Source organism: Stenella coeruleoalba, assembly GCF_951394435.1.
Source record: "Stenella coeruleoalba genome assembly, chromosome: 1".
NCBI lineage: Eukaryota > Metazoa > Chordata > Mammalia > Artiodactyla > Delphinidae > Stenella > Stenella coeruleoalba.
The window spans coordinates 113,158,802-113,183,248 of record NC_137169.1 but is presented as its reverse complement, the minus strand read 5'-3'; the positions used below and the strand labels follow the sequence as shown (position 1 = coordinate 113,183,248).

The 24,447-nt window shown below is 43.7% G+C and overlaps 1 protein-coding gene across 7 annotated transcripts in view; it reads left to right on the top strand.

Annotated features, from left to right (window-relative positions):
• The first annotated feature begins 11,521 nt into the window (after nucleotides 1-11,521).
• Nucleotides 11,522-24,447, top strand: part of ARHGEF11 (Rho guanine nucleotide exchange factor 11) — a 113,023-nt gene continuing 100,097 nt past the window's right edge. For 4 of the 7 annotated variants that reach the window (XM_079913711.1, XM_079913709.1, XM_079913707.1 and 1 more), the window contains exon 1: nucleotides 11,524-13,098. In XM_079913711.1, coding sequence (XP_079769837.1) covers nucleotides 13,067-13,098 — 32 coding nt within the window. In that variant the 5' untranslated portion in view covers nucleotides 11,524-13,066. Of the gene's footprint in view, nucleotides 13,099-24,447 lie in introns of all 7 variants that reach the window. The other 3 variants (XM_079913710.1, XM_079913706.1, XM_079913712.1) reach the window with 2 other exon arrangements.

The window sequence follows — 24,447 nt, the reverse complement described above, 5'->3', positions numbered from 1 at the left end:
GTTGCCTAACAGTCGTGTGTGTGTGTGTGTGTGTGTGTGTGTGTGTAGAAATATTTTTCTGTTTCTTGTTTTGTTTTACACAGTTAGGATACCTAATACTATTCCAGGATATAGCTGGGCTGTAACTCAATTAATTGTTTCATATCGTCAGGCATTTTTCCAACTGTTCCTTGCTATAAACAATGCTGCTGCCATGAACATCCTTGAGGAATTACTGGATCAAAAGATATGAGCAATACAATGGAATATTATTCAGCCATTAAAAAGAGGGAAATCCTGCCATTTGCGACAACATGGATGAAACTCGAGGGCATTATGTTAAGTGAAATAAGTCAGACAGAGAAAGACAAAAACTGTATGATTCCACTTATATATGGAATCTAAAAACACTGAACTCATAGACACAGAGAGTAGAATGGTGGTTACCAGGGGCTGGGGGGGTGGGAGAAATGGGTAGATGTTGATCAAAGGGTACAAACTTTCAGATATAAGATAAATAAGTTCCAAGGATCTAATGTATAGCATGGTGATATAGTTAACAATAGTGTATTGTATACTTGACAATGCTACAATAGTAGAACTTTTATGTTCTCACCATAACAACAACAACAACGAAATGGTAATTATGTGAGGTAAAGGATGTATTAACTGACCTTGTTGTGGTAAACATTTCACTCTATATACGTGTATCAAATCATCACACTGTACACAGGGTTATATGTAAATTATACCTCAATAACTTTGAGGAAAAGAGATATGTCCACTTTAAGGCTTTTTATTCATTCTACCAAATTGTCCCCCAAAAAGTTAAAATTAATTTTTACTTCACTCACTCAATATGAGTTTTTATTTCATGGAATCCTTCCTGCCCACAATAATTTCATCTTTCTAATGCTTTGCCAATTTGATATTTATAGGTAAACAGACTTATTTTATTTGTGTTTTGTTTTGTTTGTTTGGTTTTGGGGGGTGGCCTCATCATGGCATGTGGGATCTTATTTCCCCGACCAGGGATTGAACCCGTGCCCCCTGCAGTAGAAGCACGGAGTCCTAACCACTGGACTGCCAGGGAATTCCCATAATCTTATTTTAATTTATACCCCTTACTAGGAGTTGTACATTTTTTCATGTGCTTATAGGTCTATTCTATCTCACCTAAACCCAATAGCCCAATCTTGCAGCCTTCTTCCGCTGCACCCATCCACCTTACCAACCTCACTTCTCATGACTTCCCACCAATCTATAGCCTACACTAGCCAAGCTCATCTGATTGCACTCTTCATACATATGACTAGCTAACATGTGATAATCACCTGCTACGTGTTAGGCAATGCACAGTGCTTTGCAAGTATTAACTCATTTAAATCTCATAACAACCTTATAAGGAAGGTATTATTATTATACACATTTTAAAATGTGTATAAATAAATAAGCCATAAATAAATTAATTAACATTCCCTAGGCCACACAGCCTGAATCTTGAAGCTTGGAGGATCCAAAATTCAAAGCCAGAGAGTTGGCTCAAGAGCCCATAACAGGCTGCAAATCCTCCCTTCTAAAATGGTAGCATGGGGCTTCCCTGGTGGCGCAGTGGTTGAGAGTCCACCTGCTGATGCAGGTGACATGGGTTCGTGCCCCGGTCCAGGAAGATCCCACATGCCGTGGAGCGGCTGGGCCCGTGAGCCATGGCCACTGAGCCTGCGCATCCGGAGCCTGTGCTCCGCAACGGGAGAGGCCACAACAGTGAGAGGCCCGCGTACTGCCAAAAAAAAAAAAAGAAAAATGGTAGCATGACAAGCCTTCCTTTAAAATTTAATTCCACCAATGAGAAAATTTTTCAAATTTTAAGTATAGAGTCGGGGTTTTAAGTTTGAAAATAAAAGGCAAGCCAGAATTTCCGCATCCGGCTAAGAAAGTATAATAGGGACTGAATTCCATTGTTTCAACTGAAACAACTAAACAAATAGACAAAATATACAAAACAACAGTTCTCAAGACACTGGCGACCAGGCAATGCAGGATAGTGATTCCTGGGAAATGGGAAACAAATGAGGTGAGTCCTTCTGTTAGTTGCTCCAGCTTACTTCCCGGACAAAGTTTCCAGGCCAACGCACAGGGAGGGGAAGCCCAGGAGGAGTGCAGTAGTGCCCCAGAGCTGAGGAGACAAAGCTGAGAGTCCTGGAGGGCAAGGTGGCTAGAGGCCAGAGGCCAGAATATCAGAAGGAGAATGCTGCACAAAGAGAGGACTCCGGAGAGCTGCACTGGGCCCCCCCTAAGTATTCAGCTGAGTTTAGATCAGTGCATGTGTGGGTGGATAATATCCTAGATTGAAGACAGAACTACTTGAAAGGATTAAAAAGAGGAATCCTTGAAACTCACACAAGGCCAGGAAAGGTGCCTGTTCCTACCAGCCAGAGTGAAAGATCTCATAGTTTCTAGGCCGTCGTACAGAGTACACAGAAGACGTAACCTCAGTAGCTGTGGATAGGGGGAGGGAATCAACTTTAGACTAAATACTGTCCTTGTTCCACCTAACAAAGCTTAAATGCAAGACCTGAAAGGGTTAAACTGCTTCCAAGAAGCTTAAATGTGTTCTATAACAAAATTTAAGAATATATATAGGAATACAAAAATATCCAGCACCCAATTAAAAATTACCAGGCATGCAAAGAAGTAGGACATTAAGGCCCATAATGAGGAAAAATATCAATAAACTGAACCTGACCCAGAAATGACACATATGATAGAATTAACACACAAAAATAGTTATTATGACTGCATCCCATATTTCAAGAAGCTAGAAGAAAGACTGGGCATATTAAGTATAGGTATACGAGGAATTTTACAAAGAATGTAACTGAACTTCTTGCAAAAAAAACTACAATGTTTGAGATGAAAAATACACTGTATATGATTAACAGTAAATTAGACATAGCAGAAAGAAAGATTAATGAATTTGTAGAATAGCACTAGAAACCATCCAAAATGAAACATGAAAAGAAAAAAGACAGAGTATCAGTGAGCTGTGAGACATCTCAGTGGCCTAACATACACAGTCTCCAAAGGAGAAGAAAGAGATGGGGAACAGACAAAAATATCTGAAGAAATAATTAATCAATAGATTTCCAAAGTTAACTAAAACCATAACCCACATATCTAAGAAGCTCAATGAACCCCAAGCACAAGAAAGTAGAAAATAATTACACCAAGCACATCACCTACACCAGCAACAAGAAATGTTAAAGGAAGTGTTTCAGACAGAAAGAATGATACCAGATAAAATTTCAATTTACACAAAGGAATGAAGAGCACCAGAAATTGTCACTATGTAGATAAATACAAAAACTTCCATTTTTATTATTTAAATAAGTTTAAAAGACAATTCACTGTTTTACAACATATTACAGGATTTACAACACATGTAGAAGTAAAGTGTATTATGCTAACAATAGCATAAGACCTGGGAGATTATTATATGTGAGGTGGTATAATATCATTTGAAGTTAGTCAACGATAAAAATTAAGAATTATACTATAACAGCACAACAAAAAGTTATAGTTAATAAGCCAGTAAGAGAGATAAAAAGAAATCATAAATATACACCTGTACATCGTAAGGAACTAGAAAACAAAGAGCAAACTAAACCCAAAGCTAGCGAAAGGAAAGAAAAAACAAAAGAGTGGCGATAAATAAAACAGAATTTGAAAAAATAGACAAAGTCAATGAAACTGTCTTAGTCAATTTGGGCTCCTATAAAAATTACCATAGACTAGCTTAAACAACAACAACAAAAACTTTTTTTAAGGAATTCCTTTATTTTTATTATTTATTTATTTATTTTTGGCTGTGTTGGGTCTTTGTCTCTGTGCAAGGGTTTTCTCTAGTTGCGGCAAGCGGGGCCACTCTTCATCGTGGTGCGTGGGCCTCTCACTATCGCGGCCTCTCTTGTTGTGGAGCACAGGCTCCAGACGCGAAGGCTCAGTAGTTGTGGCTCACGGGCCTAGTTGCTCCGCAGCATGTGGGATCTTCCCAGACCGGGGCTCGAACCCATGTCCCCTGCATTGGCAGGCAGATTCTCAACCACTGCGCCACCAGGGAAGCCCAACAACAAAAATTTATTTCTAACAATTCCAGAGGCAAGAAATCCAAAATCAGGGTACCAGTATAGTCAGGTTCTGTGAGAGATCTCAAATCAATGATCTCAACTTCAACTGTAAGAAACTAGAAAAAGAAGAGCAAATGAAATCCAAAGTAAGCAGAAGAAAGGAAACAATAAAGATCAGAGCAGAAATCAATAAAACAAAAACAATAGGGAAAAAAATCAATGAAACCGAAAAGCTGGTTATTTGAGAAGATAATAAAATTTATACACCTGTACTCAGATTGGCTGGGGAAAAGAAGTTACAAATATCAGGAATAAGAAAGTAGACATCACGGGCTTCCCTGGTGGCGCAGTGGTTGAGAGTCCGCCTGCCGATGCAGGGGACGCGGGTTCATGACCCAGTCCGGGAGGATCCCACATGCCACGGAGTGGCTGGGCCCGTGAGCCATGGCCACTGAGCCTGCGCGTCTGGAGCCTGTGCTCCGCAACGGGAGAGGCCACAACAGTGAGAGGCCCGCGTACCGCAAAAAAAAAAAGAAAAAAAAGAAAAGAAAGTAGACATCATTACAGATTTTATACATCTTAAAAAGATAATATAGGAATATTATTAACAACTTTATGCCCATATATTCAAAAACTTAGATGAAATGAATAAGTTCTTTACAAAACTGAGTCTATTAAAGCTCAGTCAAAAAAAATAGACAATCCAGATGGCCTTATACATATTAAAAAGACTGAAGTTGTAACTTAAAACATCCCCACAAAGAAAATTCCAGGCCCAGATGGCTTCATTGGGGTATTCTATGAAACGTTTAAAGAAGAAATAATGTCAATTCCACATAAACTGTTCCAGAAAATTGAAGAGAAGGGAACTCTTCCCAGTTTATTCCATGAAGTCATCATTACTCAAAACCAGACAAAACATTACAAGGAAATAAAGCTACAGTCTAATATCTTTCATGAATATAGATGTAATAATTCTTAAAATTTTAGCAAATCAAATCAAACAATATATAAAATCATAACCAGGTGGAGTCTATCCCAGAAATTCAAGGTTGGTTCAACACTGAAAACTCACCATCTCAACAGAATACAGAAGAAAAACCATATGATCATCTCAGTCAAGGCAGAAAAAGAATTTGATATAATACAACATGTATTCTTTTTTTTTTTTTTTTTTTGCGGTATGCGGGCCTCTCATTGTTGTGGCCTCTCCCGCTGCGGAGCACAGGCTCCGGACGCGCAGGCTCAGCGGCCATGGCTCACGGGCCCAGCCGCTCCGCGGCATGTGGGATCTTCCCGGACCGGGGCACGAACCCGTGTTTCCTGCATCAGCAGGCGGACTCTCAACCACTGCGTCACCAGGGAAGCCCGAACATGTATTCTTGATAAAAACTCTCAGCACACTAGGAATACAAGGGAATATTGCATGATACTACTACACCAGCGGTGCTACACTAGGAATACAAGGGAATGTCCACAACCTGATAGCACAGCATCTATGAAAAACCTACAGATAACATCATATATAATGGTGAAAAAAACAATGCTTTCCTCCTAAGATCAGAAACAAGACAGGGGGCTTCCCTGGTGGTGCAGTGGTTAAGAATCTGCCTGCCAATGCAGGGGACACAGGTTCAATCCCTGGTCCAGGAAGATTCCACATGCCGCAGAGCAACTGAGTCCGTGCACCACAACTACTGAGCCTGCACTCTAGAGTCCGCGAGCCACAACTACTGAAGCCTGCGTGCCACAACTACTGAAGCCTGTGTGCCTACAGCCCATGCTCTGCAACAAGAGAAGCCACAGCAATGAGAAGCCCGCGCACCGCAACGAAGAGCAGCCCCTGTTCACCACAACTAGAGAAAGCCCGCGCGCAGCAACGAAGACCCAACACAGCCATAAATAAATAAATAAGAAACCAGACAGGGATGCCTGCTCTTACTAGTGAGGTCAACATCACACTGGAGGGTTAGCTAGCACAGTAAGACATGAAAAAGAAATAAAAGGAATGCATATAGGAAAGGAAGGAGTAAAATTGTCCTTATTCTCAGACAACATGATCATCTACATAGAAAATCTGATAAAACCTACAAAATATCTACTAGAACTAATAAGTAAGATTGCAGGATATAGGATCAATACACAAAAATAACTGTGTTCCTATGAACTTACAATAAGCAATCAAAAATTGAAATTCAAAAAATGCCATATAGCAATAAATTGATATATTCAACAACACAGATGAATCTGAAAATAACTGTGCAGAGTAAAAGAAGCCATATCTAAAGGAACACATGCTCTATGATTTCATTTATATAAACTTCTAGAAAATGCAAACTAATCTTTAGGGAAAAAAGCAGATCAGTGATCGCCCAGGGACTAGGACGGGAGTGGGGGTGGGGGGGTCCAGTTGGAAGCAATGGGAGGGAAGAATTAGAAAGGAGCAAGACTAAGCTTTGAGATAATAAATATGTTCATTATCTTGATTTGTGGTGGTTGTTTCATGTGTGTCAAAACTTATCAAATTGTACATTTTAAATATGTGTAATTTATCGTATGTCAAAATTTTTAAAGGACATTTTTCAGTTTTTAAAGCAGGCTTTGGGCAGGTTTTGTTTTTTGCTTTTTGTTTTTTTAATCTTCCCCTTGGTAGCTCACCTTTTTTGTATCTCACATTTGATCCTGGGTACTTTTTCCTATTGGGAGGAAAAAAATAACACACATAACACACCCAACTTCCGAAATATTAACCTTCAATCTAAAACTGGTTTTCTTTCACACATTTCCCTTTACAACTTACCTTGGCACCTTCCCTGTTATTCAATTCGTCTCAGCTACTAGGGGTGTTGATGGGAGAGAGCTGGTTTCTAAGGTAACAACAGACAGGAAGTTACCACGCTTGGGAGGCTGGAGTGCACACCTGAGAGATGACACCATAGACAACGCAGACCTCCCCTCAGTGGGAATTAAGGTGAGAAGTCCCTTCTCCACTGAATGCCTTGAGATCCTCAAAAGTGATGAGGGAGCAAATTTCTGGGGGTGATATCTCAAGGGACACTGAGAAGGGAGACGAAGATGTGAGAGCACTAAGATAAAATTTGCTGTTCACTGCATCATGGGAAAAATGACTCTCTGGAGGGCTGAGGAGTTAAACCGCTGACCTCTACTACCAGCTCCACCCTCCCCAGTTTCTCCTCAATAAGCCCTGCACCTCTTCTTTCTGATAAGCTTTTGTCTGTGCGTTGTTCTTTGTTTTGGTTTGGTTTTGGGTTTTGGGGTTTGTTTTTTTTTTCACCAGTGCCTGTAACATACAGCCAGTACAGTTGACAGTTAAGCATAGACTCTGGGGCCAAACTGCCTGTGTCCCCAGCCCTGTGACCCTGAGCAAGCTACTTTAGCTCTCTGGGCCTCTGTTTCCCATCTGAAAATGAGGATAATAACCACCTCAAAAGGTTGCTGAGACGATCTAGTGGTTAATACTCATAGTTTGTTTAGAACAGTATTTACATAGTAAGCACTATGTATGTTTTGGGTATTATTATTTGATATTTCTTCATATTAAAATTCTATTGGGAACTCAACAGGTTGAATGATCAGAATGTTCTGAGTGACAATGAAATGATATCTGTAATAGAGGTTTAATATTGGTTATTCTGGCTACCCAGAAGTACTCTAGAGAAATCTAAATCAGCTAAAACATAAACCATAACATTTTCTCACCCTTAGGACTAAACAATATCTTAATTAAGCAAGTCTCTCTGCATCATTTTTCCAACTGATAAAGGTTGAAGAGGGATAAAGGTCTTCAATAAACAGTAGCACTGTCCCTCCATTGGTGATTTTATTTGCTAGGCCTGTCTCCTAACAGCATCCCAGAAGGAGAATGACTGAAACCTGGAGTCTGTCTTTCTAGACTTAACTCCTGGTTTGGGCTGAGGCTGTCTCTGCATGAAAAAGTTGTTTCTCTAGAACTCACACTGGGAACCATTCAAGTTTCTCCATCACAGCTCTCCCTCAGCTATGCAATTAAGTATTAAGTTTCTAGACTCCCTCTCAACACACACACACACACACACACACACACACACACACACACACACACACACACAGTTTTTTCCTTTGCTTCTCTCACCTAAAAATGAGGAGGTATGAACTCAAGCCTAAATGTATCAAACTAATGGGATTTCATGCAAATTACCTAAAACTTCTCTGTGCCATAGTTTCCTTAAGTGTAAATAAATTTAACCTAACAACTAATGAATATAACAATGAATGCCCTACCTATCCCACAGGATGTTGGGCAGAGAGAGTTCATTTATTAATAGAGCTCTTGGAAAAAAGGTAAAAGGACTCTGTCGATTCAAGATATCACTTCTTAACGTTTATCCTGATTTTCCTGCCCAACAATCTGTAGTTTACAGAGCCCATGCTTGACCTTACTTAATCCTTACAACCTGCAAACTGCAGGTCACAAAGCTAGAAAGGAATACAGCCCCAAACAATCTCTGTTCTTTGGATTCGTAGTCTAGTGCTCTTTTCATTAACCAACAGCTGCTTCCAGATTCCTACAACCTAGTCTGTCTTGGGTACAATCTAATATATTTTTTTCCCTGAACTGAGACTGCAGTTCACTTAAATGACCAGCAAACTTCAGGGAGTTCTATCCTGCTAAGGTCACCCCCCCATCCCCACAGTCTTCAAAGTGGAGTATACAAAGAGATACACTGCTCTGCAAGAGGAAAATACTTAAGTGCATTCACAATAGTATTTAACAATAGTAAAAATAACTATTTAAGCTCTATATTAATACTTATTATTATTTATCTTTAATATACGGTCTGACGCCTGACCTAGCACTCTCACCGGGTCACTACTTCAGAGGTCATCTGTCACGTGCAGTATGTGAGATGTTTCCAGGAACCCGCAGTAATGCCACACACAGTTCAGACATTCAGTTTCTTTATAATGTATGCCATCCACTGGATGAAAATACGCCTCTTAATTGCTACAAACTTTACAATTTTTAGTAAAGACAGGGAAAATGACCATGAAAATTCTTGTTCTGCTGAGATTCATTGGTTATCTCCTGGGAGAGGCCTAAAAAGAGATATAGAACAAAGCAGGAATACACATTTTTATTTTAAAAAGTTCTATCAAAAATGGCTGGCAAGAGTATACTATCTAGCACTTATTTTCAAAAACAAAAAACAACAAAAATCCACTTAATCTGTCCCTTCAAGGTGAAGGTGACAGTCTATTAATTAGTGGGAAAGTTACTGCTTTTCTCAAGAAACTCATGCTTATTGAGAAAGCATTTGGAAAATGCCTGGCTGAAATGGTTCCAAAACTGTTACTTTAAAATTTATTTTTGGGTGGCACTGCGTGGCTTGCAGGATCCTAGTTCCCTGACCAGGGATCAAACCCGCACCCCCTGCATTGGAAGCTGGGAGTCTTAACCACTGGACTGCCAGGGAAGTCCCTGTTATTTTTTTAATCATCAAAAACAGTGTATTTCACCTGTAAAACTTTTGTCTGCACACTTGAAAACTAAGAAACAAAAATTTTAAATCTGTTAAAAAAATCTAAACGACACTTCCAAGGGGGTTTGGACCCATTTGTTAAAAATATAAAATGTAAAACCTTCCAGTCACTCAAGAAGGACTGATTGACTTAAGCTGTAGATTTACTAGTTGAATTTCAATTAAAAGCCTTTGCCTCGTGGTGAATGGGATAGGAAGATGAGTTATCATAATTTAATAAATGCAATCAAGAAGGCACTCCTTCTGCTTGACTCTACCTCTTTGACAAGCATCTTTTCCAGTCATGACAGCCATTAACTTCCACTAAAAAGTACGATTTTAAAATGCACTTCACTTTTATTTTAATCTTTTAATATTTCTACTCTAGAGCAAGATTTATAACATATGTAATAAAATACATGTAAATAATTGTTTAAAAATATTACATAGATTAAGAAAGCATGATAAGAAAAATGTTTGGTGACCACTGGTCTATCACCATAGAACAAGTGTCCACATTTGGGAACATCATTTTTGCAGGTAGTATAGGAAGGGAATAAGCAACAAAGTCAGTAGAAATTTGAACTGTGGTGCCTCAGATTCCGGGCAGACCACCTGTCTTTGGGGATTCTGGCCTAGGGGTTGGTGGAGATGAAGTGAAGTCCTTTCTTTTATTTACCAACTTGTACCTGGTATAATTCAGAGGAAGGTTCTAGTTCATTCTGGGTCCTCAGCGGATGCTTGTTAGTTTCTTTTTCCTCTTGCTGTTTGCAAATTCATCACTTCTAACACTGCTGGGGTCACTCAGATCCCGCTTTACTGCTTATGGATGTGTGTGGGTAAATACACATATACGTGTATCTTCCCCCAGAACAATCAAGGTGGTGTGGAAGGGAGAGAACATATGCAAACACACCACCTCCGCAGGGTATTTTACAATAGCATTTACCCAGGCAAGAAGACAAAGTTCACTCCCCAGTCCTAATGAAAAAATTTCCTTTTTGTCTTAATTATTTTTAACCGTAACGCTTGGGACCTTCTGACTAATGTCATGCTACTTGGAAAGATTTAGAAACCGTGATTCTTTGAGAGGGGGTTATGAAAATAGAACTGTCCTTGAAAGGATTTTCCATCGAGTTCAAAAACACTTTACCCAGCCTGGTATTAAGATGCCCAAACAACCGGAGCGGGAAGAGCAGAAGGGTCTCTTCCCGCAGTGTCGGTGGGTGTTAGAAGTGAGGAGGACCACCGAAACGGGAGGAAAAGGTTAAAAGAGCTCCTGGCATCCAGGCAGGGGGCCGCGACAAATTTTTGAAAAATAAGATGAGAAAAGAGGTGGAGGTAGTGTGAGCAGAGGCGGTGGGAGAGCAGGCGTTAACGATGGTGAACGCAAAAACCAGTCCACGTGGGGAGGGGGCCTAGGAGCGCCGGGCACCGCAGCAGGGTGGGAAGAGGGGGAAGAAACAAAGGTCAGGTCTTGAGCTCAGGGCAGTAAAAGGGGGAAAAGCACCCAAGGGAAAGCAGCGAGAAGGCGGCCGGGGTGGTGACGGCGGCGGAGGCGGTGCCGTGTGACTCGCGGGGTCCGGGCCGGGGTCGCCGGCGAGCCAGGCCGGGAAAAGCCAGGGATCCGGCTAAGCTCGGGATCGGCTAGGCCGCACCGAGGGGCAGGGCCAGCGACTGTGGGGCCGCGGAGGGGACCCGCCGAGAACCGGCGGCGAGGGGTCGCGTCGGGGTAGAGCGCACACGGAGACCTAGAGAGGTGCCGGGGGGCGGGAGCCGCGGCCTCAACACTCAGGGAAGGGAAGGGCGGTCGGCTTCCCGCCCCCGCCCCTAGCCGCGGCGTGAGGGGAAAGGCCGGCGGGCAGCGCTGGGAGGAGGAGCCTGCGGCCCCGCCCCCGCCGGAGCGAGGGAAGGAGAAAGGCTCGCGGGGAAGGAGGAGGGAGGGCAGCGCGGGGAGGGGGCGGCCGGCCGGGCCTGCGCCCGAGCGAGCGGCGAGCCGGGGGGGAAGGGGCCCGGAAGGAGGCGAGCGCGGCCGCGACGCCGGGAGCCGGACGCCTGCCCGTGCCGGCCTGCCGCCGCCGCCGCCTTCCCTGCCTGCGCCCGAGCCCGGAGTCCCGCGGCCGTCGAGACCGGAGCGCGGCGGTCGGGCGTGGGGCGAGCGGGCGAGCGGGGCCGGGAGCCGGAGGCCGCCCGCGGTCCTGCGCCAGGCGCGGTGGGCTTCTGCCTGCGAGATTAGGCGAGGGGCGGAAAGGGAGGAAAAAGAGAGGCCGAGCGAGAGAAGCCAGGCGATCGGATTGTCCGGGAGGCTGGTGTGGAGGAATATCCCACCTCGAACTCAAATCCACAATAATAATCTAAACTATTAATAATAAGGGAGCAGTTTTTCTGGCCAGGCGAGAGGGAGAACAGGGGGAACGGGAAGAAGCGAAATCTCCGTTTCATGGAGGCTGAGGCAAGAGAAAATTTCGGATCCTGGATGTGGAGGAGCAAAACAGAACTAACTCAGGAAATTGTCTTTCAGAAAAAGGCCGAACCTAGGCTGGGAGTCAGGCTGGGGTAGGTGGAGAAACCTGCAAGTTTAAAGGAAAAAGAAAAGGAGAGAATATTTTCAGAGATTTTTCTCTGGTTTGTGGTATTGCTACCATTTTAAAGGTAAAAAGCATTGCATTTCAGGTGTTCTTTGATTTTTTTTTTTTTTTGGTGCGATTGGCTCATTTAAGAATTTCAAAACCTTTCATATAAAAGCTTTTTTTTTAAGGAAATTCATAATTTTGGTTCCCAGGGTTGCACTGGACTTGGAAGGAGTGCTGTTGTGTACATACTAGTGTATGGTTTTATTTATTTTTTTACTGTGCAAATCAGCTGGAAGATTTTTTCCAGGTGTCAATTTGGATTTTTTTTTTTTTTTTTTTTTTTTGGTCCCTCAGTATATTTGTTGTCGTTTTAAGCATTGGAGACCAGAGCATTATTTTTTCCCCCTTTGGAGCTTGAGGCTGTCTTGCCAATAGAAGGACAGCTAGGAAAACTAGATTAAAAGGATGGTTTTTATCTATATTTTGCAGTTAAGATTGATATTTTGAAGGCACATTCTTTCTGTGATTTTTTTTTTTTTTTTAAGCCCAGAGCGCTAACCTTGAAGAGATTTGTGGTTGGGTTTTTGGTTTCTAAGAAGGTCATAGTTTTTTCTCTTCTTCTTTCGGGTTTTTTCTGGTTTTTTTTTTTAAGGGGGGGGAGGGGAAAAGGGGGCTAAGAAAGGAGACCATGTTAACTGGTAGAAGTAGAATGGAGCTTCAGTTACCAGGGTCCTGAGCGGAAGAAAAAGGATTCTGTCTTCAAGTTGGGAGGCCATCCTCTCACCTTTCTTAAAAATTGCAAGCGATTCAGTCCTGATCAAGACATCAAAACTACAGGATTCTGGAACTGTGGAGACACTGAGAAACCATGAGTGTGAGGTTACCCCAGAGTATAGACAGGTAAGTTTGCTAATAATGTGGTTTTTCAACACTTACTTAAGGAAGGACTGGGAGGGAAAGTGTTGCATTTTGATAAAGGGTTTCAAAAGAAGGGTCTCTGTTGGGCTGTGGGAATTGGTGGGGTCTCTGGGGGCTCTCCGGGCATGTGTGTTTATGTTCCCTCTGTGTGTGTCCATGTTCAAAACATATCTCCTGATTCAGTGTTTTTTAAGTATAAACAGTAGGCAGTGACGCCAGAAGTGGGGAAAGAGGGGGAAATGCTTTCCAGCCGCCTTTGACTTTTGCCAGGCCAGAGGCTGAATTTGAGTCCCTAACTTGCCAGCCTAAGGGTGGGAGGCGGGCACAGGCCTGGTCACGTGAGACCCCAAGGGTGATTGGGACCGGCTTTAGGTGTCGGAGCTGCTGGGGGAAGGGCCCTGGCAGGGGCGTGGGCCTCCACCGGCTGGTTGTTGTGGAATGGTGGGGCTTGGTGATGGGGTGGATCCCATTTCTAGAATGAGGAGGATGTTCTTGGCCTGAATGATGGGACAGAAACAGCCTTTGCACCCATACAGGTCTGGATTTTTACCGGTGGTTGATAATGGCCCCCAAAATGCATAGGTCAGCACTAGAATTTCTTCCTCTCCAAGCTTGGGGTTTAATTGAAATCTGCCAAACAGCTGATGCCCTAGGTTAAATCTTCCAAGCCGTTTTTAATAAGCTTGACTCTGCAAAATAGGCCTTCCCTCTGCCTAGAGCCCGAAGGAGTTGCTTTAGGCTCTTAGGCCTGATGGGCAGAGGCACTGGCCCTTAGAGTCGGAGCACAGGATGCCCTCCCCCACCCACCTCCCCCAAGAGTCTGCCCAGTCGCCCCATCACCGGTAACACTACAGTTTACAACTTTGTAAGGTGTCTGCCTTTTCCCTTCCTCTCCTGCTCAACCTTTTCTCCTTGAGAGTCTTTAGGGTAGTTTTGTGGGTGCTGGATGGATGGTTGGTTGGAGGACTGAACAAGCAAATGGAAGGACTGGGCCTGGAAAAAAAGAAATATATTGGAGAGATAGGGAAGAATATTTGCAAGGGAACAATTGTTTTCTCCCTGTCCAGTTAACCTCTGATAATCCATGCTGATAATTTCTTTTGGGCTGTGGAATGTGGCCTAAAATGATACAATCTCTCTCTCCCAAACACTAATCTCTGTATTGCCTCAGAGTCCCGTTTAGATTAGTTCAGCAGTCCCCAGATGGGGACCTGACTTGGCAGTGGAGAGAAGGCAGATAGCCACAAAGGACAGATAGTATATGTGGCTGCTTGAACCACCATCCCTTCCCCTTTTTGTTGGCTTCTCTCTAGTTTGACTCTTGTAAAGGGAGAACTGAAGCGTGTGTCAAGGCAAGAAGTTGAAATGGTTACATGGCTGCCCTTCTCTTCATCCTCTTGGAATTCGGGAATTAGCGCACTTGCCTTTTTGAGATTTGGGGGTGAACTGTTTCTCTGAATTCAGAGATGTAAGCAGATGGAAACCCAGGTGTTGGGGGTACAAGAAAAAGGCAATGAAGGTTCCTGGGCTATAGTGTAAGATGCTCCTCTGGGAGTTTGCATACCCTCACAGTCTCTCAGGATTTGTATAGCATGGTTTTTCTGAGTGCTTTCATAGGAATGTATCTCATTTGAGCCTCCCAATATTTCCGTGAGGCAGACAAATCAGAGGTTATTCTTCTCATTTTACAGAAGGGGTGATTGAGGCTCACAGGGGATACCTGGCTAGCCCAGTGCCACCTTCCCTGACTATTGGCAGAATCTGGACTCAGTCGCAGGTCTTCTGATTCTGAACCCGAGGCTCTTTCTCTTGCCCCACCCTGTCTAAGTAGGTTTGCATACTGGTCCTGTGGAATAGGGGCGGGGGCCCCGTTTTATTCTTTCTGGCAGTAGGGTAAGATGCTTTTCAGAACCCCCTTGCACTTGGGATAATGGAGCTTCGCAGGGTGAGAGTGTTCCTCACCTCTACCACTACCCCAATTCTCTTCCCCATTAAAGGATCAGTTCTGGGACTTGGGTCCCCTTCACGGTATCTCCAGTTGTATTGGATCGTACCCCTTTAGCAGTAGGTTCATTCTATGGGCTATTTTGACATCTCAGATTCAAGACCCTGTGGATTTTAAATAATTTACAGTTTTACACAATTTTACACCATACTGGAGAGATTGAGTGGAGGGATTTCAGATTATAGAGTCAGGGATTCTCTTTTAGTTTATCAATTTGCTGTTTAGAGAGCGTAGTGTAAGGTGCTGTGCTCAGTGTTTCAAAAAATTTAAGTATGCAGTTCTTGCTTACAAAGATCGTGCAATCTACTTGAGGAACTAGGAAAGGTTTAAGACTCCTGAAGACCACATAAAAGCAACACTGGACTATAAGCTCTGTAAAGGTAGGAACTGTTTTGTTTGCTCAGTTATAGCCTGCACGCCTGGCTTAGTGCCTTGCATGGGGTGAGTGCTCACTAAATATTTGACAAACGAATATTGGATTGAGTGAACATGTCAGCCTGTATAAATTCATCCGTTTCAGATTTTTCAACATTCAAGTGTTAATTTCAAGTGTAGTCAAAGTAAGGTCAATTAGAGAAGGCTTCCTAGGTGATGCGTGTTTTCTAGGACATAAGCATGGAGGACCATGTCTATGGAGAGAGATTGTGGCTCGAAGAATAGAAGGCTGTGGAATATTTATCCAGCAGAGTCTTTAATCCTCTCTTGGGAAGTGACTTCTGGGTCCAAAGAAACATGAAGTATTTGCAGCTCATCTTGATCTTACAGTGTTAATCAGTTGTTAGCGAAAGATGGGCTAAATTGTAGCTGTTCATGTCCTTTTCAGTTTTTGTCCATGGACAATTTATTGCCTGTTAATGTGTGTTTGATAGTGCAAGCAGAGGTAATAATACTGACGTATTTTTATAGGAATGGTAATGAGTTTTGCTAAGCCATCTATATCCATTTGCCTAGTTCTCCATGGCAAATGTTTTTGAGATGGCCAGATGGGTTAGGAGTTTGCATCCATAAAACAGCTTTTCTCTGTTCAGAGGTAGTTAGCTTATGTGAGGACCAAAGCAAATGGAGAAGTACTAGATTTAAGCTGAGAGTTCTTGGTTTGAGCCCTGGCATTCCCCTTAACTGTGTGATCTTGGGCAAATCACATGCCTCCTTTGGTTTCCTCATATGTAAGGCAGTAGCTCATTTATATGAAATGCTTTCCGGTTCACAAACATTTTCACATAGCTTGTCATTTGAGGATTGTAACACTTATTGTGTCTTTCTCACGGTGCTATTGAAAGGAGCAAATCAAATTAGATAGGGACTTCCCTGGTGGTCCAGTGGTTAAGAATCTGCTTTCTAATGCAGGGGACACAGGTTTAGATCCTTGGTGGGGGAACTAAGATCCCGCATGCCGAGGGGCAAGTAAGCCTGTGTGCCACGGCTACTGAGCCCACATGCTCTGAAGCCAGCGTGCCACAGCTAGAGAGCCCGAGCATCACAACTACTGAGGCTGTGCGCTCTGGAGCTCATGTGCCACAACTAGAGAGAAAAGCCCGCACGCCACAACAAAAGATCCCGAGTGCCGCAACTAAGACCTGATGCAGCCAAATAAATAAATAAAATATATTTTTAAAAAAACAACATTAAAAACAAATCAAATTAGATGATATATTTCAAATTGCTTTCTAAACCAAACTCTATTAACTTTTAGATGGTAAACTCATGGATTTGATTTAACATCATGCACTACTTTCTGAACTGGCCCAAAACAAATTAAGAGTGACTGAAAGATCTTTCCATTGTTTTGAAGAATTTAACCAGAGCGAACAGGCATTTTTGTTGCAGAAGTGCATGAAGTTAGAAAGAAGGCATACTTTTCTAGTGGTCAGGGTTGGGTGATGATACTAGAATATGAGAAGGGGAAGGTTATTGAATCTCCTTCCCAGGAATTTTGATGAATGGGAGAGGCTTGAGCTACCTTGGCTTCCTTAGATGGGGATAGAAAGGATTTGTTTTATGATCTCTGGCTGTTCCTTGTTTTAGAAGCATATGACTTGCCTAATTCAGAATAAACCCAGAGCCAGCAACTGTTCCTTATCAGGGATCTGAGATTGAATGTAACTTTTCCCTAGCCTGTAGCCTTTTTTTTTTTTTTTTTTAAGAAGAGGCAAAATCTTTCATGAAGTGTATGGAGGAGGAGGGAGAAAAAGGCAGAGGAAGGGGGAAAGAGCCTTCAGGCTGAGTGGATGTTTGTAGAGAAGAAAAGCTGGTAGCCTAGGCTGAGGAGACTGGGCTTGTCTGAGAAGGAGGTGGGGGGAGGTTCGTCCCACCTCAGGCTCCCCCTTTGCACTTCAGGTTCTTACTGAGCCCTGGGAACAAGAAACCCCCAGACATTCAGCTGAGTTTCTGCCTAGTTTTGAGGTTCGCCTCCCAGAACAGTGACAGGGATCCAGAACTACAAAGAGTAAGTCCCCTGAAATGCTGAGTCTTCTCCAGAATGTACCCTTGTGCTCTCCAGGCGTGAGATGAGAGATGGCAGTGGATTTGCAGATGAAACATTCGGTGATTAATCACCATTATGAGCAGGAAAAGGCTGAGCTTACCTTCACATACTCAAAAACATTTCTGAAAGAGCACCCTTTGATGAACAAATTGATTTAGCTTTTTTTTTTTTTTAAATAGTCAGAGTCCCTTTTGTTCTGTTTAGGAGGGTAGACAAAAAATGTGACAAGTTAAATGACAATGAGTTCATCAGAAATAAAAAAGATTCTGTGAAGGTCACATGGCTAATTCCCAAATTGGTATAAAGACAAAAGAGTTCTGGAAGCTCGCAACCTTCGTGGAATAGAGTTTGGAAACTTTTGGATAGTGTCTTTTGGATAGCAGTGATACTGCTTTAAAGATCTGGGAATCTGATGTATGTGAAAGGGCTGAATGCTGAAGTTCCATAAAACGTAAGAGGAATGGTTTTAATCTATACTGACTGAATTTGCTTCACATCTTCATAGTGGCACTGCCTTTAAAAATCCATTTTATTGGTTTATTATTTTTAAAACTTAATTTCAAGATTTGTCATGTGGTTTGGAAACCCTTTTCCCCATGGACTGTGCATTCTTCTTTCCTCAATCACCGTATTGGGAAAAGACCCAAGCATAGACCTGCTAGTGGCATCCAGGGTCACTCCTTTGCCCCATGGAGGGAAGCAGGACTACAGAAGTTGCAGATTGTGGTCTCAAAAGAAAAAAGTAATCATTACTTTATGAAAAGTTGTGTTAGATCCCCTATGAAAAGAGGTTTGGAGCCCTGATAGAAGACCCCCAGCATCCAAGTAAATAGATGAGTGAATTAGGGTAGCCAACTTCTCAGATTTGATTCCTTCTAGCTGTTACGTTCTTTGAGCCTCTGAAAACATAATGCCTGTGCCCTTTCTTTCAGTGAGCCAGGACTTTTTTTTCAGGAATCCTATCTGCCTTCCTGAAAACCAGTGAAAACGAAAGTTTGAAAAAACCAGGGAACAGAGCTGTCTGATGAAATGGGAGGGGAAAGTGGAAGAAGCACAGTGATGTGGAAGTGTGGGGAGAGGCGGGGAAACCTGTGGCCCCCAATAAAATTGGAGTAGGATTTGGAAGACATTTTCAAGGCCTGGAAGAACACCCAGATTTATGGTCCTAAAACAATTGGACAGATTTGAGGGGAAAATCACAGAAGTCTTAAGTCTTAGGGGATCCTCCTCTTCCCTTTCCTCTTGACTCCAAATAGGGCATCTCCTGAGCTGGTCCAGAAGGTTGAGGGGCTCCCATTTTCAGTGATCTCTTGTGGTTCCATGAGTTGAACAGTTGTAAATTCTTTTGAATCCCAATTTTTCCTTTGCTACAATTTTTTTTTTTTTTTGGCTCCACTGTGTGGCTTGCGGGATCTTAGTTCCCCGACCACGACCAGGGATTGAATCCAGCCCAGTGAAAGCGCCGAGTCCTAACCACTGGACCACCAGGGAATTTCCTCCTTTGCTACAATTTAAGTCCATCTTCCTGTCTTTTACTTCTGATTTCAACATAGGCCCTAAAGTCACTGGTATCCCTCTGTCGTCCTCATTGACTTCTTCAGGATTCTCCTCATTCTAAAGAATAGCAAACTAAGACGTGAATGTGTGAGAAGGGAGCTTTGAAAAGTTAGGGTGAAGTGATTTCAGAGGCCTGATTTCCAGCACTTTGTCCTCCAGTGTTTAAAGCTACCATAAAATGGTGCAATGGGATCTATAGTCACCAGTCGTGGACTGGCATCAAATCACAGAGGGAACGGGACCAGTCTCACAACCTTCCAGATGATGACCTATGATCTGTGGCACTTGCAATCAGTCGGTTGGACGGCAGATATTTATCAAATAGCTCCATGCACAGCTCAGTTCTTAGTGTTCTGACAGATAATTTGCAAGAATGTGGAGCTTACATTCTTGTTGGGAAATGTAATTAATGAAGCAACACAAAACAATAAAAAGGTAGTACATCATTACTGAATCTTGATGTAGACCAAAAAGGTACATTTAGAGACAAGTAGAAAGTTGGCGCTAGTGAGAAAAGCCAGGGGAGGGGTGGTTAGAAATTATTTAGGTTGAAGAAAGGGAGGAAGCTGTTTCAGACCAGGGGAACAACATAAGCAAAGGTTCTGGGGCAGAACCAAGCATTGGGTGGTCTCAGGATGGTAAGAGTATTGGTCTTTGTAGAGCAGAGAAATTAGGCTGTCAAGGTGAGTATGGTGGGAGCGTGGGGGGGATAAAGGTATTCAGACTGGATGTGGTAGGAGAAAGGGAACCAGCAAGGTTTGTGTAATATATGGTGATAAAAGGAATGTTTAAGGAAAGAATTCTAATATTATTATGTAGGTGGGAAGAGAACAAAAGATAATGTGAGAACAAAGAAGGGTAGGATTTGAAAGACATTTTGGAAGGAAAACCAACAGGATATGTATGTTAAGGCTGAATCAGATTTGGTTCCCAAGTTTTGGAGACTGGCTATTGCTTGAGAGATTAAGACCATCATTAAAAGTCATTCTGCCTCCCATTGGTACCCAGCAATTCACTGAACATAGCATATCGAATGATACTTATCTTGCTGAGGGCCTTAGGTTAGGCTGTTTCTACCAAATAGATTTAGAGGTCTTCAGTGCAGTCTTCTAAAGAGAGGGAGAGAGGCAGTGAGTTCCGAGAGCTCCCTTAGGAAATGGGGTCATGATTTGAGGAGATTAGCATATATTTGATATCCTGATTAATTAATCATACCCCACTCCCCCACTGCAGACCAAACTCCAGGGCTCAAGGGATATCTCTGCAGAAACCATCCTAGTAGCATGATTATAGAGAGTATAGGACTTGAAGTGAGAAGAGCTTTGTGTGAGTCCCAGCTTTTCCGCTAACTAGCTGTGTGATCAGGACGATTTGTGTAAAAGCATTTTGTGAATTTTGTAGTGCCAAACATTTGGTGAGTGTTGTTGAGGCATTTGGTTTGGCAAGGACCCCAGATTGGCCTGAACTCTCCTCAGCTGCCGCGAGAAGACCTGTGCTTGGGTGCTGAGACCTGTGCTGATTCTAAACTGAGGACTGACAGGCATGGCTCTGGGAACACATTGAGCAAACACAGGACGGTACTAGTTAAAAATAAGGTGCGGAAGATCTCGTCCTAAGTCGATCCTTTTTCACTGGAAACCTTCTTTGCACAGTGTCTTTCCTTTCCAGCTCGAACTCCCCAGCTTGGGATCCATGCCTTCTTGCTTCAGTTCAGCCCACATCTCACTAATTGTAGGTCTTATTACTGTCCCCTACCATCCCGCTTCAGGTAGGCTAGCCTGTTTCCCAGGCCCACATCACTCTTTCCACATATTTATATGAGTGTTCTCTTTCTCTCCCCAACTCCGGCTAGTCTTAATTCCTTCAGGGTGACCTTTTCTGGTTAATATCATCAAACTCTATAGTATATTTATATTATTCAACATTCCTTTTGCACATACATATAGCAATTGGACTCATTATCTTTCGTATGTTGGTATAAAATACTTTATATAAAAGATCTAGCAGAATCCCTAGCACGTGGTCGACTATTATAAATAAATGTTGGTGCTCTTCCAGTCTTTGCATGTTTTATGTTGGTTATTGTGTCTTATCCTGTTTCTCAGGGTTCAAAAGCGATGTCTCTTCATTTTTCTAGATTGTCTTCTCGTACTCAGTAGAGTTCTCTCTATACGAGGTATACTCCTCCCTCAGTTACCTGACTTGAACTGTAGTTCATTCTTGACATTTCCTCCATGCCTACCCAAGGGATTTCAAGAAAGCAACTCTAAACATTGCTGCTAGGAAGGGAGACCAAGAATTCCCCTTGTTCTTACTGGGTGCTAGGTCTTGGGCACTTGGTATTTCTTCTTGGGACAGAGCAGCCTTGTTGCGGTTGCTTGCCTTCAGCTTCTCCCAGCTCTCGGGGGGATTTCCCCATTGGCGGCCTGGTTTCCGGGCTGCTGTTCCCTGCAGGGGTCTGACGGGGCACAGGGCCCGCCCTGCCATTGTCCTGCCTGCCCCAGGCTGGCCCCATTCATTTCCCAGAGCACAGCCCTCAGAAGCTTCCTTCCAAGAGACTGCTGCTGCAGAGAAAGGCCACTGTTGTTCTGGGGGGAGGTGGCTGGAGAGAGTGTAGTAAATAGCTTTGTGAATGGGACCTTGTATGAGACTAGAACCGCAGACCCTTTTCTCCGAGCCCTAGGGATGGGGGCAGAAAACCACTTGGGCTTCAGTGGGTTCACAGGAATAGGGTCTGAGGTTTAGGAATACTCATGCTATCCCTCAAATAAGGGGATTGGTCCATTTAACAAGTCTTCACTGGCTGGTGCCCCTCAAGCCACTAGGATTCAACGTGAATAAGTTGCTTACCCTGCCCTCTGGGAGCCTGTGGTGTTTTTTTTGTTTTTGTTGTTGTTTTTATTTAGCAGTACGTGGGCCTCTCACTGTTGTGGCCTCTCCCATTGCGGAGCACAGGCTCCGGACACGCAGACCCAGCGGCCATGGCTCATGGGCCCAGCCGCTCCGCGGCATGTGGGATCTTCCCAGACCGGGGCACGAACCCGTGTCCCCTGCATCAGCAGGCGGACTCTCAACCACTGCGCCACCAGGGAAGCCCGAGCCTGTGGTTTTGTGTGGGGAGCCGGCGGGCAAGCAGGAGTTGTATGATACCACCCTGAACTCTTCTGTGATATCAGTTGAAGCAAATGGGAGGGACGATAAAGAAACTTTCCTGGAGGAAGTGACCTTTAATTGAGGCCAGAAAATGAGAGCCAGGCTTGAGCGAAGGAAAGTCCAGGCAGAGGGAACAGCATGTACTGAAGACAGAAGAAAAGGAAGGACATGGTGTCGCGGGAGCTGAAAGTAGCTATGGTCTATAGCGAGACCTTGGAACAATTAATTAAATGAAACAGGAGCGTACAGGAGCTAGAGCCTGGGAATCATGTAATCCTCCCTATTAGGAGTTTTGGACTTTATCCTGAGAGCAGTGAAGCACCATTGCAATACAAGTAGGGAGTGACATGGTAAGATAGGCTTTTAGAAAAACAAGATCACCCGACTGCAGTGTGGACATTTAAATTGAAAGAACAGAAGAATAGAGAGGGAGGACAAATTAGGAGCCCATTGTGGTAATCTGGGCAGGAGGTGAGGGTGGCCTCTACTAGGGAAGTGACAGTGGAGATGGAGAAAAATGAAGGATTAGAAGACTAAGTAGTTGGTTATGGGACGGGGAGGGCGAGAAGGCGGGGGCAAGGCTGACAGCCTTTTCCTTGGCTTGGGCTGGCGGGTAGTACTATTCAATGAAAAAGGGAACTGAGGAGGAAGAGCGTGATTGAGGTAAGGAGTCCCTTTTGGACATGATGAGTTTGAAGCGCCTGTGGGAGATCCCAGGGAAGCTGTTCGGTAGGTTGGCAGCTGGTTATACAGGCCTGGAGGCCAGGAGGGCGTGCTGGGATGTGGGTCATCAACATCTGGACCGAGTGGTGGAAGTGTGAGGCTGTCCAGGACAGGGTGTAGAGTGAGAAGAGGGCCTTGGACAGAGCCCTGAGGGACACTGCATTCAAAGGTGAGGCAAAGAAAGAGGATCCCACACAAGAGACTGGTGGGGAGTGGCAGGAAAACAGGAGCCAGGGCAGTGTGGAATCTCAGAAATGAAGGGAGGGAGTGGCCAGCAGTGTCAAGTGCTCCCAAGAGGCAAAGGATGGAAAGGATAGAGAAGTGTCTGGATTTAGTAACTAGGAAGATTTTCACGGCCTTGGGGGGACGTGGGGAGGAGCCAGTTTGCAGTGAGTTTAAGAGGGAAGAGGCAGTGAGGAAAGGGTGATAGTCTGGTCAATTCTTTTATGAAGTTTGGTCAGAAAGAAGAGAAAAAAATGGAGCCCCTTAGTCCCCATCAATAGGCCTTTGAGTTCATTTTTTTCCAGGTAGAACTAGGTTGTCTTAAGTCAGAGGTTAGCACACATCAGAGTCTGCTGTGGGACAGGCAGGAGGGGAGATGTGTGACAGGATTGAAGGAAAGATTAGACCCAAGAGAAGAAGTCAGCTTTTAAAGTAGGGGCGGACACAATTGACAGGGAGAGAAAGATGGAAGGTTTATAAGGCCGAGATAACAGTGCCATAATGACGCCGCTTCTTTGTATTTCTGCTGTATGATATGTAGTTTGCAAAGTGTTTTTGCTCTGTTATCTTATTGAGGTAGTCCAGGCAAGTATTTGCATTCCCATATTAGAGGTGGGGAAACAAGCTCAGGGAGGCTTTAATGATTTGCCTAAGTCTGTAAACTAGTAAACAATGGGATTGGGATTAAACAAAAAAAAAATCTGTGTTTTCGGAGCCCTAGCCTAGTGCTCTTTCCATTTTCCTGTCCCCCTGGCCAGGTTCACTGGTAAAAATGTGTAAATCTTTGAGGGAGCCAGACATCAGGTTTGCTTGACACAGGTGAAGGATGTCCTCCAGGAAAAGAGATTGGTAAATCGGGAATCAAGTCTCTTGAGTATTTAATCTCTTCCCGATAAGCTTTCCTTGCCCATGGCCTCCCCATAGGACCTGAGGTTTGCATTCACTGTCCAAGAGGAAGGAAACTTCCCTCCCTCTCTGCCTCCTGGTTGGTTAATGATGGGGAAAGAGTGGCACTCTGGGGCCGGGTAAGTTCAGTGACTTTGGGAAGAATAAAATCTCAGAAGTGACTGAGCATTCTTCCCCTAAGCAGTGTGGCACCTTTAAACTACTCAGGGGCCTTATCTGTGTGTACGCTGCGGTGCCTGGACTGTGTAGTGAATGGATGCTCAGTGAAGTTTTACTAAAT